At 64.6% G+C, this 13,355-nt stretch overlaps 3 protein-coding genes across 3 annotated transcripts; all 3 read right to left on the reverse strand.

Moving 5' to 3' along the window:
- Window positions 1–957: 957 nt before the first annotated feature.
- HRG_07286 (PIF1-like helicase domain-containing protein) lies at window positions 958–6,859 on the reverse strand (the record flags this gene model as incomplete). Its single annotated transcript, XM_044865757.1, has 8 exons — window positions 958–1,077; window positions 1,133–3,383; window positions 3,454–3,548; window positions 3,752–4,543; window positions 4,619–4,720; window positions 4,795–4,986; window positions 5,082–5,817; window positions 5,892–6,859. The coding sequence occupies 8 exons, from the start codon at window positions 6,857–6,859 to the stop codon at window positions 958–960; spliced, it is 5,256 nt and encodes a 1,751-aa protein (XP_044718721.1).
- Window positions 6,860–10,448: 3,589 nt separating this feature from the next.
- On the reverse strand, window positions 10,449–11,015 carry HRG_07287 (MYND finger domain-containing protein; the record flags this gene model as incomplete). Its single annotated transcript, XM_044865758.1, has 1 exon — window positions 10,449–11,015. The coding sequence occupies one exon, from the start codon at window positions 11,013–11,015 to the stop codon at window positions 10,449–10,451; it is 567 nt and encodes a 188-aa protein (XP_044718722.1).
- A 602-nt stretch (window positions 11,016–11,617) lies between these two features.
- HRG_07288 (PIF1-like helicase domain-containing protein) lies at window positions 11,618–12,908 on the reverse strand (the record flags this gene model as incomplete). The annotated part of the gene is made up of 5 exons (XM_044865759.1): window positions 11,618–11,836; window positions 11,963–12,014; window positions 12,102–12,440; window positions 12,503–12,689; window positions 12,731–12,908. The coding sequence occupies 5 exons, from the start codon at window positions 12,906–12,908 to the stop codon at window positions 11,618–11,620; spliced, it is 975 nt and encodes a 324-aa protein (XP_044718723.1).
- Between the last annotated feature and the right edge of the window lie 447 nt (window positions 12,909–13,355).

Genomic DNA, 13,355 nt, shown 5'->3' on the forward strand with positions numbered 1-13,355 from the left:
GGGAGAGACTTGGTGGGCAACCGAGTCCCCGAAGAGATGACCGCCGCGCAGGCCAGGCTGGAGGTGCTAAGCGAGAGGACTGTCGAGGAAGCTTTGCGTCGGTCGGATGGCGACGCTGAAGAGTCAAGGAGAGTTGTCAGGTGAGGTGACGAGGGGAGAAGACGGAGGAGCGCCGGCGGGCAAGAAGACAAGGGCACTGGGCAGCAGCGATCAACGAGGGGCGACTTTTAGACTTGAAGGAAGAACCCGCTAGAAAGGCATGAACGAAAAGGGCAAAGACAAAAGACGCAAGTTTTAGACACAATAAGAAAACCGGCGGACGAAAGGAAAAAGGTTGGCATTGGCATTGGCAAGGGGGTAAACAGGAGTGCCTTGAGGAACGTTAGTGACGAAAAGGTTCTTCTGGTTCCTCCCCGGGGAGTTCCTCCCCGGGGAGAAAGAAAAAAAAACACCGCCATCAATTTCCCCCCCCCTAAATGCCGCCCTCTGATTCGTCGGCTGCCGTCCTCTAATTCGTCGGCTTGCTCTCTTCAGATTGGTTTAAAAATACAACCTCACCGCCCTCGTCGCCGCCCCTTTTTGCCCTCTTTCCTTGAAGCCCGTCTTCTTTCCTGGCCCTTTCTTTCAAGCTCGCCCCGGAATCCGCCCTTTCCTCTTTGCCCCCCTCCTGGCCCTTGACCTGTGCTCCTTTTACGTCGGTAGCTACGGCAAGCCCGCTAGCCTAGAGCCGGCTGGCCTGTGAAGTCTAAATCTCCGCCTTTGCGGTCCGTCTATATTAGACACGCACCCGTCGATGTCCATTAACTAACTACCTTGAGATTGTTGCTCTTATTTCTATCTCTCTACGTTGCGCCTTCCCATAATTTTTGCTTTCTCCGCCCCCTGATTGTGTGCTAGGGTAGTCGTCCTAAGGGCAGGATCTCCTCCGCTGCGAGCGAGACGCCTACGCCGCCCGCGTTACCCGCGGAGCCAGTCGGCCGCCTCCTGCGTCGTCTGCCTGCTAAGCTCCTCTAGCCGGGCCTGCGCTGCCGTCATCTCCTCGGGCACCCGGTTCCCGACTAGATCCCGCTCCCGCACCTCCGATACGAGCATGATGCCGTCGAGCGTCGGGCACCGCGACAGCTGCACGTACAGGCTGTACGGGTCGCACGGCGACGGCACCGCCCCCGACCGTCGTCATCCTCGCCCCCCGCAGCTCCAGCGCCACACGCTCCAGCGTCCCGCCCTGCACCTTGTAGTCGGTGCAGGCGAAGGCCGCCGCGCACGGCAGGCCCCTCCGGCTGACGTCGTTGCGCTGCCACGGCCGCTTCCGCTGCGCCGTGATCTTGACGCCGATGGGCGTCAGCAGGATCGTCCCGGCCGGCATCCCGACGAAGTGGAAGTCCCTCGTCGTCTCCGAAGCCAGCACGATGCCCGCCGGCGGCCCGAAGTGCATCGTCAGCTCGGCCGAGACCCGGTGGCCGGGGAAGGCCCGGTCGGGGATGACGTCTACCGCCGTGTAGCCGGCCCCGTTCACTAGCTTCAGCCCCTGGTGCGTGTTCTGGTTCACGACGACCGGCATGCCCGGCACGAAAACGAAGACGGCCGGCACCGGCGTCGCGCTGTCGTCGCCCTGGCGCAGCATTAACACCGCCTCCTCCTCCGTCGGCAGGCCCTCCCTCCACTTGTGCTCGGACAGGAATATGCGCGCCGCCGTCCGCCGCCGCGCCCGGAACGCGAGCGCCGCCTCTAGGTTGAGGTTCCAGCGGTTGCGGTTGAGAGGCGTGACCACCGTCAGGCCCGTCTCCCACGGGATCCGCCTGCCCGGCCGGTGGCACCTCGAGTTGAGCAGCTCTAGGTCCGACCGGTCCTGCTCCCCCCGGCGGATGCGCCCGAGCAGCCGCCGCAGCTCCGGGTCGCCGGCGGCCCGCATCTGCTCGTCCAGCATGACGACCGTCGTGAACCGCCGCCACAGCGCGTGCGCCTTGTCGTGCTGCCGCCGCTGCTCGGCCGCGAACGCCCCGTCCTCGTCCCACGCCACCGCCGCGCTCGGCAGCAGGATCGACCGCTCCTGCACCGGCCGGAACTGGTGGAAGTCGCCGCAGAAGATCACCACCGGGATGCCGCCGAAGTCTCGCGCCGACCCCCGCAGCCTGCACAGCTGCTCGTTGGCGGCGTGCAGCGTCCGCGCCCCGAGCATGCTGACCTCGTCGATCACCAGCACCTCCTTCTCCTGCCAGTCCATCCGCGACCGGCCGTCGACGAAGCGCTCGCCCTGGCCCGGCAGCCGTACGCCGTCTACGTCCCTCGTCGCCCCTCCCGCCCGGCCGCCCTGGCCGACCGTAAGGCCGCAGGCCGAGTGTAGTGTGATGCCGTTGATCCGTGCTGCCGCCGTCCCCGACGTCGCCGTCACCAGCAGCCGGCTCGATAGGTCCCTCCGGGCGAGCAGCTCGACGAGCGCCTCGATGACGCGCGACTTGCCGGTGCCGCCCTCGCCGCCGATGAACAGGCAGAGCTGGCCGCCGCCATCGCCGCCTGCGTCGTCGCCCTGCCGGATTCGGTCGAGCTGCCGGCATACGATTAGGAGAGCGATGGCCTGCTTCTCGTTGAGCGTTAGCTGCCCCGCCAGCTCCCTGCCGGCGGCGACGAACGAGCTCGACGGGCCGAGCCGCACGCGCATCCCCGCCGCCGTGCCAGCGTCTACGTCGCCGTCGGCCGCCGTTACGTCCATGTCGTCCTCGCCGAAGCCCCCCATCACCCCGCGAAGAGCCGCGCCGCGGTCGGCCCCGACGCCCGCCGCCGCCCCGCCGCCCTGGATGCCCTGGATGGCTCGCTCCCGCTCCCGCGCCGCGCTCCTCTGCTGCGACTTGATGGCCCGCACCTCTTCTTGCCGTGGCAGCGCCGCCCCCGAGAGCTCCGAGCCCGGTAGGTTCACCCGCCTGCCTGCCCTCTCCTCCGCCACTACCGTCGCCGCGAGCTCGGCCGCCGACCCCAGCGCCGACTGCTGGAACCGGCAGAGCTGCTGCGTCATCGCTAGCAGCTCTGTTGACTGCGCCGTGACTTGTCCCGCGCCGGCGGCATTCCGGACGACGTCGATGAGCCGCGCCGCGTCGCCCGCCCCGCCGGCGCGGTACGCCTCCTCGCCCCCCTCGGCCGCCCCCCTGCCTTCGTCGCCGGCATGCGGCGCCGTCATACCGCCCTCCTCGGCCGTGGCGGCCCACTGCTTGGCGTCGCGCTTCGCGTCCTCCGCCGACCGCCGGAGGAGCTGCACGTTGTCTGCGAGCCGCGCGACCCTCGGCGCCAGCGACTCCCGCGCCCGCGCCCAGATGTCGTCGATGTCGCCTGCCTCCTCGCCGAGGAAGGACTCCCACGGCACGAATAGGGCCAGGTGCTGTACCGCCGCCCTAGGCGCTGTTAGCCGATGCCCTAGCCGCGCTGCCTTCCCTTGGGCGCTCCCCGTCTTATGGTGCGCACCTTCGGTGGCACGACTCGTCGTCTCCCTCGCTAAACTCCTTGCTGAGGTATCCGTCGAGGCATACGGTCGCCCCGCTACCCGGCCGCCTAAGCGCCTGCACCCAGCCCTTCCCCGACGCCCAGCTCTCCGCGAAGGGTACCTCGCCCCAGCCCGTCCCACCGTCGGCACCGCGGCCGTTTCGCTTTAGCCTTACGAGCGATGCGTAGTCATAAAGGCAGAGGCCCCGTAGGAGCTCGCCCCCTGTGCCGGTAGGCCTCGACGAGGGGGGATCCTCGGCCCGGCCTCCTCGACGACGACCGTCTCGTCCGGCGCGTCGCCCGTCGCCTCCGCGCCGCTCGCCCGTCGGAGGTGCCGCCACCGGCGGAAGACGGCCCAGTAGAGCTGGTTCGCGTTCACGTACGCCCACGCCGAGCCGCTGCTAAATTCTGCCGGGTACCCTAGGAGGTGCGCGATCACCTCGACCTGCGACAGCGGCCGCTCCGTAAATACTCGGTTCGCCGCCTTGAGCAGGAACGTTCTCGTCTTGTTCCCCCTGGGGTCCGCCGCCGTCGCCACCCCTTCGGCCCCGCCCCTCGGCCGGCGTCGCGGTCGGCGCCACTTCCGTTGCCCTCTCCCGTCGGCTCTAGCGCGGGAGGAACTCGGCCGCGGCGGCCACACGCTTCCACACGGGTCCTCTACCTTCGTCGCATAGTTGGTAATGTAGTAGATTAGGGCCATGGTCTTGCGCTGCGTCGCGATGAACGAGATGTCGTGGTTGTGCCGTAGTCCTACTGCCATCGCCCGGTTCCACCGGTTCACCATGCTATGCGTCCGCCGGATCTCGAGCACCCCGTCCGCCGTCAGCGCCGTCCTCTCCACCAGCCTCCACGGCGCCTTGAACCGGCAGAGGTCCCCCTTCCGCGCCCTCGCGCCGAGCGAGTATTTTACGCAGGTCGCGCTATGCGTGTGGATCTGCGTCGCGCCGGCGCAGAAGTTGGCCTCCTCGTCGAAGGTGTCCGTGAAGCGCGCGACGTCGTCGAGCCGCGACGATATGTCCGCCGTGGCCGACCGCTCCGCCTGCACGGCGCAGTAACCTTCTGCGTCTAGCTCCTATAGCCTCGGGTCAGCTCGGGGCCCTTCGGCCTGCTACGGATGGGGGTTATCATCTTAAGGCGGCCGCCTTACCTCGGAGAAGACGCTATCTACGTAGCGGACGATGCGCTCCCGGTACGCCGCCTGCTCCTCCGTATCGGAGCCGCCGAGCGCCTCGCCAAGGCCCGCGTTGCCCTTAGCCAGAGGAGCCCGTGGATGTGGAGAGCGCCTCGCTCGTTGGTCTCGACCGCCCCGTAGTACGCGCCGACGTGCCCGAACACCAACTCCTCCCCGACGTTGACGTAGTGCTCGAAGAAGAGCGTCATCTCCCGGTGAAAGAAGATGGCCGAGCTCATCGGGTCCGATATGGCCAGCCGCGTCCGCTTATACGCGGTCCCCAGGTCTCTTAGGAAGGCCTCGGCCTCGTCGGGGTCGCGGGCGCGGTGCGCCGCCAGCCGTAACTTTACCAGGTTCGTGATGTCGTTCGGGTTCAGCGTAAACCATATGGCCGGCACCCCGTGCCTTATGATGAGGGAGAGCATCTTCTTCCGCATACTAAGCCGGCTCTCCCTCGACATCGGCTGCCGGTAGCCGACACGGAGAGGGACCGGATGAGCTCCTTTACCCCGTCGTCGCTAGTCTTGCCCGTGGCCTCGAGCTCGACCCTCGCCGCCTCGAGCCTCTGCGCCGTTAACGACTTTAGCAGGCCCTCGACCCTTGCGAAGTTCTTCCTCGCTACGCCTAGCATGCTGGCCTGGCGGTTCCTAGATCGCACGCCCATGTTAAAGACAAGAAAGGCGAAGATAGGGTGCGTCGCGAACCGGCCGCCGTGGCGCCGCAGCACGACGTCGGCCCATGCTTGGAGCTTCATGTTCCGCGTCGACATAAGGCCCTCCGCGACCCGCTCCGCCTGCGTACCCTGGTTCCCGACGCTAGGGCACGCGCTCTCTCCTGTGGCGTCCTCGTCGGCGAGCCTCGGCCCGCCCAAGCCAAAGGGGAACAGGGTCGGAAAGGCCTTTGCGAAGAAGGAGGCGTCCGCCGAGTCGGCGAAATCATCGCCGCGCCGCACCTGTATGTACGGCTCGACGTCGCCGCCATCGCCCGCCGCCCCTCGGGCCGCGGTCCCTACCCACGTCCTCGGGCCGGCGCGCGCTCCCTCGGGCCCGACGGCGTCGCGGGCGAAGCAAATCTTCTCGGCGTCTGCCACATCTGGCGCCCCGTCCAACGGGAACATGCCGGAAGACGTCACCTCGTTGATTACGCCCCCGTCCTCTTCAGGCCTAGCGCCGTCCCTGTCGTCGTGTAAGTCGTCCTCGCACGTGACCCCGACGTCGCGGCTCCCCTCGGCGGGGTCCCCCGCCCCTGCCTTAGCATCGCGAGGATCTCCTCGATCTCGGTCGCTCCCCCTTCGTCCATGGCCCGCTCCGACGGTGGCACTACCTGCGCCGTCCGCGTCCTCTCCCGCGCCGACGGCTCGTTTCGCTCTAGCCGCTCGCACACCACCGGCGGCACCCCGTGCGGCGGCGCCCCCCAGCTCGCCATCTCCGCCGTGTCGATCTCGACCTCGCCGTAGAGCGGATTGTTCTCTTTAAGCCAGGCCAGCGCCCTCTCCACCGCCGACCGCCTTAACGACAGCAGGCCCGATAGGTCCCGCGGCCCAGGTCTCTCGGCGCCCTGCCACGAGACGTGGATCTCGTCCATGACCCGCAGCAGCGGGTGTGGCAGCACGTTAGCGGCTAGGCCCTGCACGTCGTTTGGGAACACGGTAATGTGGCCCTTGACGTGCCTTGGGTACCTTACGCTCTGCCTCTGGCCGCCGGGGATGCTGTACTTCGTCACGAAGCCGTAGCACGAGTTGAGCGAGATGAGCTTCTCCTCGAGCGGCGTAAGGTCCTTCAGCTCGTCGGGGTACGCGTGCTCGCAGCCGAGCCGCCCGTGGAGGTGCATGGCCGGCGACGCCCCCTCGCGCCCGGCCCATCGCGCGCACTCTGCGCAGACCGGCACCGGCCTGCCCCCCGGGAAGCAGGTTCGGCACCCGAACGGGGGCCGCCCGCCTCCCGCAACACTGCTCCGCGACCACCCCTCCCACGCCGTCTCCCTCAGCTCCCCCTTGGCCCGCTTCCGGTAGCATAGCGTGCAGGTCGCGATCGGCAGCGTGCCTGCGTCGTGGAACGCCCGGTAGAACCTCCGCACCGTCCTCACCTGCCTCTCGCGCGGCACCGGCGCGCACCACGTCTGCTCCTTGGCCAGCCTCTCGCCCGCCTCGAACTCCTCGTCGAGGTGCCGTAGCGCGCTGGCTAGGTCCTCGGCCTGCAGCTCCCTTCGTCTTGGCATCTTTTCACCCACCCTGGCGCGTTTCCGCCCGGCCTGCCCACTACCAAGATGGCGTTTCCTCTTCTGCTCTTCTCTCGCCTGCCGTCTTATCGCCGCTCTGCCTGCGTCCTGTTAGCTGTCGCCGCCATACACCTTCACCTCGCTCTACGGCCGTACCTGCCGATGCGCTATCTCTGCCGCTAACATGCGGCCCGGCTGCGGCGGGAGTTGTGGCAGGAGCCTCGGCCCTACTGGCCGGCCGGGACTGGACGGCTCGCGGCGACGGGCCGGCGGCTCTCCTCTGGGGCCGGACATCCTGCGGAGCCCCCCGCCTTCCGGCCAAGGCTGAAGCCAAACCCATCCCGTTCGACGGCGGCGAAGGCCCGGCGGTCTCCACCGTCGGCAGAGACCGGATTTCTCTTGGTGCGCGCTGGCCTTTCCCTGAGGCCGAGACGGCGCTGGGCCCGCCTAGCGGCAGCCAGTGCCCCGCCGCCCTCGGTGTCGGCGGCAGCCAAGTTGCCGCCGCACTCGGTGTCGGCTGAGGCTGGATATCCCGCGGCGCGACTCGGCCTCGGTCTTCCCCGCCCTCGCCTCGGAGGCGCCTCCCTTGACGCCTCTTCTTGCTCTCTCCGAGAGGCGCCGCGACCGAGTGCCGGCGCTGCTGTGATCGGCCGGATCTCTGGTCCTGTGTACGGCGCTGCTCGGGCTTCTGGCGCCGGGCTTGCCCTGTCACCCGCTCCGGACTGGACCCTCCCGTTAGCTGGCTTCATCGCGACACCGGTCTACCGAGGCCCCGCGGACCTCTTGTCTTCCTCGCTTGCGCTGCCTCTCCGGCCCCGCCTACTTGCGGTGCTACTGGGCTCCCGGCGTAAATCCTCATAAGTGTAAGTGTAATAACGGCGTATAAGTCCTTGCCTCGACCATTCATCCTGCACTTGTCTTGCTGACTGGCACCCTCCTGTGCGTACAGGATCCTCTAGGAAAGTCTATATATCTTACTCGTAGCTCTCTAGTACGTCTACAGGCGTGCCGCTGCTCTTTACATTATACCGGCGCCGCCTTTCTATCGAGCCCGCCCGCTATTGCCCGCCGCTAAAGGCGGCGGGCTATACGGCCTCGGCCGGTCCTTACATGTAGGTCGCCAAGACAACTTCTTCTTGCCTGTGCTTTGCATGGTACACTTTTCCGTCTTGTCATCTAGGTCTTGTCGGTCAAAGCCTCAGTACGCCCCTAGACGCTCGCCTGCTGAATTTTGAACCCATGTCTTACACGTGTTGCGAATAAGTCTGCCTCCTTCTCCTCGAACATAGCTTCGCGCGTCCTGCTTGTCTTAAAACCCTCTACGTCTTACTAGACCGCCTTTCGAAGTTTCCTCTTCTCCTCTTGTCGCATTTTTCTGTATACACATCTTATAGACCTACTTTATATAGGCTCCTTATCTTAGCCTACCGCTAACGCTACGTTGCGTCTTCGTTTAGTATCCTTTGACTTCTCTTATACACCACGGCCACCAGCCCTTCCCTACTACACTAAACTCTTAAGACGGCATATTGGTAGGGAGCACTCCTGCCCCTATTCCTCGCCGCTTATAGCTTCGCTCCGGCAACGTTGCTCTTCCACTACACGGCCTCGCCATGTCTTCGTCTCCGTCGGCGGACAGCTCTGCCCCGCACCTCCGCAAGCCCCTTGTCACTAGCAAGGGCGCGGGCGGCGACATGTCCATGATGTTCTTCGCCCAGCCTGACTGCCCCGCGAGGTTTGCCCACCAGGACGAGCACCGCATCAGAGGCCTTAACGCCGAAGCCATCGCCCGAGTCCTCCTGCCGGTGCCCTCGTGGCTGCTAGAGTCGGAGTATGCACCCCTCCGGGCCGAGGGCGACGATCTAGGGCCCTCCCTCTTCTTTAGTCTAAACCTCTCCATCTACGGCCAGCCGGTCGTCGATACCGACTGGTCCGAGCAGTGGTTCTTTATGAGCGGCCGCGTTCACCCCTACGCCCTCTCCTGGGAGGTGGAGCGCCGCGACGGGCTCGAGGCCGGCCCGGACGATACTATTCTCTATACCGTGCCCGCCCTTATTGTCCGCGACCAAGGTTACCAGCCGTGGGCCCCCCTCCCCTTTTCATTTTAATGCGCCTCCTCACCCACCGCCCCGCTGACTTTGCCCCCTAGCGTCCTGCCGCGCTCCTTGGCCTCTAGCGGCCAGTTCCCGTCTACGCCTCCCGTTGTCTCCTTCCATGGCGTCGTAGCCGGCCCGGCCTCGACCTCCTGCGTCGAGATTTCCTGCCCAATCTCGGGCCCGACCAGCTCCGCTGCTGCGGCTTCGTCCGGCTCACGACCTACATCGCCCTGGCCTGCCGGACAGGATTCCATTTAAGGGCTACCACCCCTTCGAGGTCTTTGTTATCTTTCCCGTCTACGTTAACCCTTGGGCCGTGCTATGCAAGAAAATCGCTGAAAAGCCTAACTCTTCCTTCCTGCCCGGCGTCCCCTTTACCTGCACCGGAAAGGTCGTCGGCCTTCTCGACCACCGCGTTATGCTCTCCCCCCCGGGCTCGGAGCGCGATTACGTCTTTATCATCGTCCCGGACAGCTGGACCTTTGTCGATCGGCCCTCGGCGGCGGCGGCCGCCGCCTCGGCTTCCCCCCTCGCTACGCCCTTTAGGCGTCAGACCCAATCCGCCTCCTCTACCTTCGATTCTGTCCGTGCCGCCTTGTACTCTGTTGCCGCGCCAGCCTCGACCGCGCCGCCCCCCCTTTCCTCGGCCCCGGCCCCGCCAGCCCTCGACCCCGTCACGCCGCCGCCTAAGCGATCGCCCCCGGCCCTGGCCGATACGCCCATGAAGAGGGCGCGCTTCCTGCAGCAGCAGTATTCGCCGCTTTCCTCGTCTTCGAACACCGTCGGCTCCGCCGCCCTCCTCCTCTCCTCCGCCGGCCGCTTTTCCGTCTCGACCGGACGGCGCCCCACCTGTTCCCGCCCGACGGCCAGCCCGGATTCCTCTCAACTCTATCGTCGCGAGCACCTCCGACCCGCCCGCACGCCCTCTTCGCTATCGCATGCAGAAATAAGCTACCTACTATAGACCCATCGCTCTCTTAAGCCTCCTACCTTTACTAAAACGAACTGTTCTCCTCCCGGGTGCTGCTCCTAACGCAAATTGTCGCTCTAGAATTACTATTACTCTGCACATTACAGCGTTTGTCCCTTTTAGGACAGTTTTAGCTTCCGAACCCGTTTCTTACGAAAGTGCCTGCCTCTAGACGTTCTCCGTGACCTCATTTGTGTCCTGTGCGTTGCGCTTCGCCCCTTCTCTTTTCCTTGCCAGCTTGCCGCCGCACCTCTCGGCTGCATTTAGCGACGACGGGGGGCCTGTAGTTGCGCCTCGGCAAAAGGCGTCTTTGTTGCGGAAGCCGACTCCGCTTCTCGCCTATCGGTCATTGCTCTACATGGAGGATACGGTTTTCTACTATAAAATATTATATGCCGTTCCTTAGTTGTGCAAGCCATAGGGACGACGGTCGTTGAAGTCGGCGGGTTCTACAAAGGCCGTTGCGGCGTTTGAGGCTGGCCGTAAGGCCGCCTCGACGGCGTTGCTTGCCCCTCACTAGCTCCTAGCTTGCCTTTGGCTTGCATCCCTTCTTGTGTACCTTCCAGTCCTCCTTTTGGTGTTGCCTGCTGCAATACGCGACCGCCAGGCATCGGCTGCACCTCCTCGCCCCGCCATCTCTCCACAAACCCGGCAGACCTTCCTCTGTGCTCTGTGCATCCTGCCCTTGCATTTGCTTTGCGCCCATACTTCCGTCCGCCTGCCCCGCCTCTGCCATCGTGTCCTGCATTTCCTGCCTCGCCCTTATTTCGCATCCTTCTTGGCCGCAGAATGACGACACGACCACGAGCACAAACGGCCTCTCTGCATGTAGGTACGATATCGGGCTCTGTAGAATCTCCTTTGCGAGTCCGCCGCAGCTCTCGCAGCGCACCCCTGCTGCTTTCCGACACGCTGCCTCGTGCTCCCGTAGGATCGGCCTTATCCACTGTAGGAACCGTGCGCTGCCTTCGTGGTTCGGCCTCGCCTGGCCTACCTGCGTCACGAGCGTCTTCGGGATGCTATGCTTGTACTTGAGCTCCGTGGCCCCGAATTCGCACCAGAACTCCACGGAAACGTTGCAAGTGGCCATGCTGTAGTTGTTTTCCTAACTGCTCGATCGGTAGCTAGGGTAGACGCTTCTGCTCTTGTTCTCCTATTCGTGCCTTGGTGCCTCTCTTATACTCCCTTCCTCTCTCTTACCCCGCAACCGTTATCATCACTGTATTTGCCTTCTTGCTTTTTCTCCCTCTTCCCGCTGCGGGATGGTGCCCGAATGGCCAATTTATTTGCCTACCTTCTTGCATGCATTAGTTCCTGGCGCTACCGCCTGCTTGCGTTCTTTGCTCTCGCCCTCTGTCTTCGTCTTGTTTGTCTCAATCCTCAGTCTTCGTTCCTCAAGGCTTTTTGCGCAACCCATGAGGGGTTGCCTTACCTGTACATTAATCAGAATAAGTGCCTTGAGGAACGAAAGGCCTTCTAACGTGCCCCGCAGACCCCGCCCTCTCCCCCCAAAAGTTCTCCGCCCCTTGATTGGTCCCTTGTGATTGGTCCCTCCTTGCCTCCCTCCTCGTTGGTCGCTGCCCTTCCCGGCTTCTGTTGCCTTTTCGCGTGCCTTATCCCACCACTAGGCGCCTCCCACCCTGTCTGCCGCCTGCCGACTCTTCCCGCCTGCCGAACTCTTCATCGCGTCACCTAGCGCGGCCGCCTTGACTCTTCAGCATCACCGTCCAGCCAGCGCAACGCCTCCTCAACGGTCCTCTCGCTCAGTACCTCGAGCCTGGCCTGTGCGGCAGTCATCTCCTCGGGGACCCGGTTGCCCACCAAGTCTCTGTCCCGCACCTTGGACACGAGCATGATGCCGTCTAGAGTTCGGCAGCGCGATAGCTGCACGTACAGGCCGTACGGGTCGCACTGCGAGGGCACCACCGTTCCATCCATCTTCGTCGTCCGTGTCCTCGCAGCTCGAGGCCACGCGCTCCAGCGTTTTGCCCTGCACCTTGTAGTCCGTGCACGCGAACGCTGCTGCGCACGGCAAACCCTTTCGGCTGACGTCGTTGCGTTGCCACGGGCCTTTTCCCCGGCACCGCATCTTAACGGACAAAGGTGTCAACAAGATCGTGCCCGGCGGCATCCCGACGAAGTGGAGATATCTCGTCGTCTCCGATTCGAGAATGACCCCGCCGGCGGCCCGAAGTGGATCGTCATATCGGCCGAGATCCGATGCCCCGGGTACGCCTTGTCGACAATGACCTCCACCGCCGAGTAGCTCGCGCCGTTCACTAGCTTCAGCCCCTGGTGGGTGTTGTGGTTCACGACGATGGGCATCCCGGCCACGAACATGAAGACGGCCGGCACCGGGATCGCGCTATCGTCGCCCTGGTTGAGTATCATGATCGCCTCTTCCTCCGTCGGCAGCTCCTCCTTCCACTTGTGCTCGGAGATGAAAATGCGCATCGTCGACCGCTGCTGGACCCGGAACGCCAGGCTCGCCTCCATGTTCAGGTTCCACCGATTCCTATTGAGCGGCGTCACCACGGTGATGCCCGTCTCCCAAGGGATCCGCCTTCCCGGTAGCACCTTGAGTTGAGGAGGTTTAGATCCGTCCGATCCTGCACGCCTAGACGGATCCGCTTCAGCAGCCTCTGCAGCTCCGGGTCGCCGGCGGCGCGCATTTGCTCGTCCAGCATGACGACCGTCGTGAACCTCTTCCACAGTGCGTGCGCTTTGTCGTGCTGGTGACGCTGCTCGGCCTTGAACGAGTTGTCTACGTCCCACGAGATGGCCGCGCTAGGCAGGACGATCGACCTCTCTGGACCGGCCGGAACTGCTGAAAATCTCCGCAGAAGAGGACGATGGGGATCCCCCCGAAATCTTGCCGCGATCCGCGAAGCCGGCGAAGCCGCTCGTTCACGGCGTGCAGCGTCCGCGCCCCGAGCATGCTCACCTCGTCGATGACGAGCACATCCTTCTCCTGCCAATCCATTCGAGACTGGCCGTGGATGAACCGCTCCGCCTGTTTCGGCAGCCGCACCCGTCAAGGTCTTTGACCATGTTCGCGCCCCCTCCCTTGGTCTTTAGTGAACCCGCAGGCGGAGTGGATCGTGATGCCGTTGATCCGCGCCGCCGCAGTCCCCGACGTCGCCGTGATCAGCAGACGATTCGAAAGGCTCTTTTACTGAACAGCTCGACGAGTGCCTCGATGATTCGCGACTTGCCGGTACCGCCCTCGCCACCGACGAACTGGCGCAGCTGGCAGGCATCGCCCCGTCGGTCTGCTGCATCAAATCGAGCTGGCGGCATATTATCAGAAAAGCGATGGACTGCCTCTTGTTCAGCGTCAGCCGTGTTGCCAACACCTTGCCCGCCGCGAGGAAGGAGGTTGATGGGCCAAACTGAACGTCCATTCCCGCCCCTGCGTCGATAGCGGTCT

The sequence above is a fragment of the Hirsutella rhossiliensis genome, assembly GCF_020360975.1.
Source record: "Hirsutella rhossiliensis strain HR02 chromosome Unknown scaffold00008, whole genome shotgun sequence".
In the NCBI taxonomy this organism is placed as follows: Eukaryota; Fungi; Ascomycota; class Sordariomycetes; order Hypocreales; family Ophiocordycipitaceae; genus Hirsutella; species Hirsutella rhossiliensis.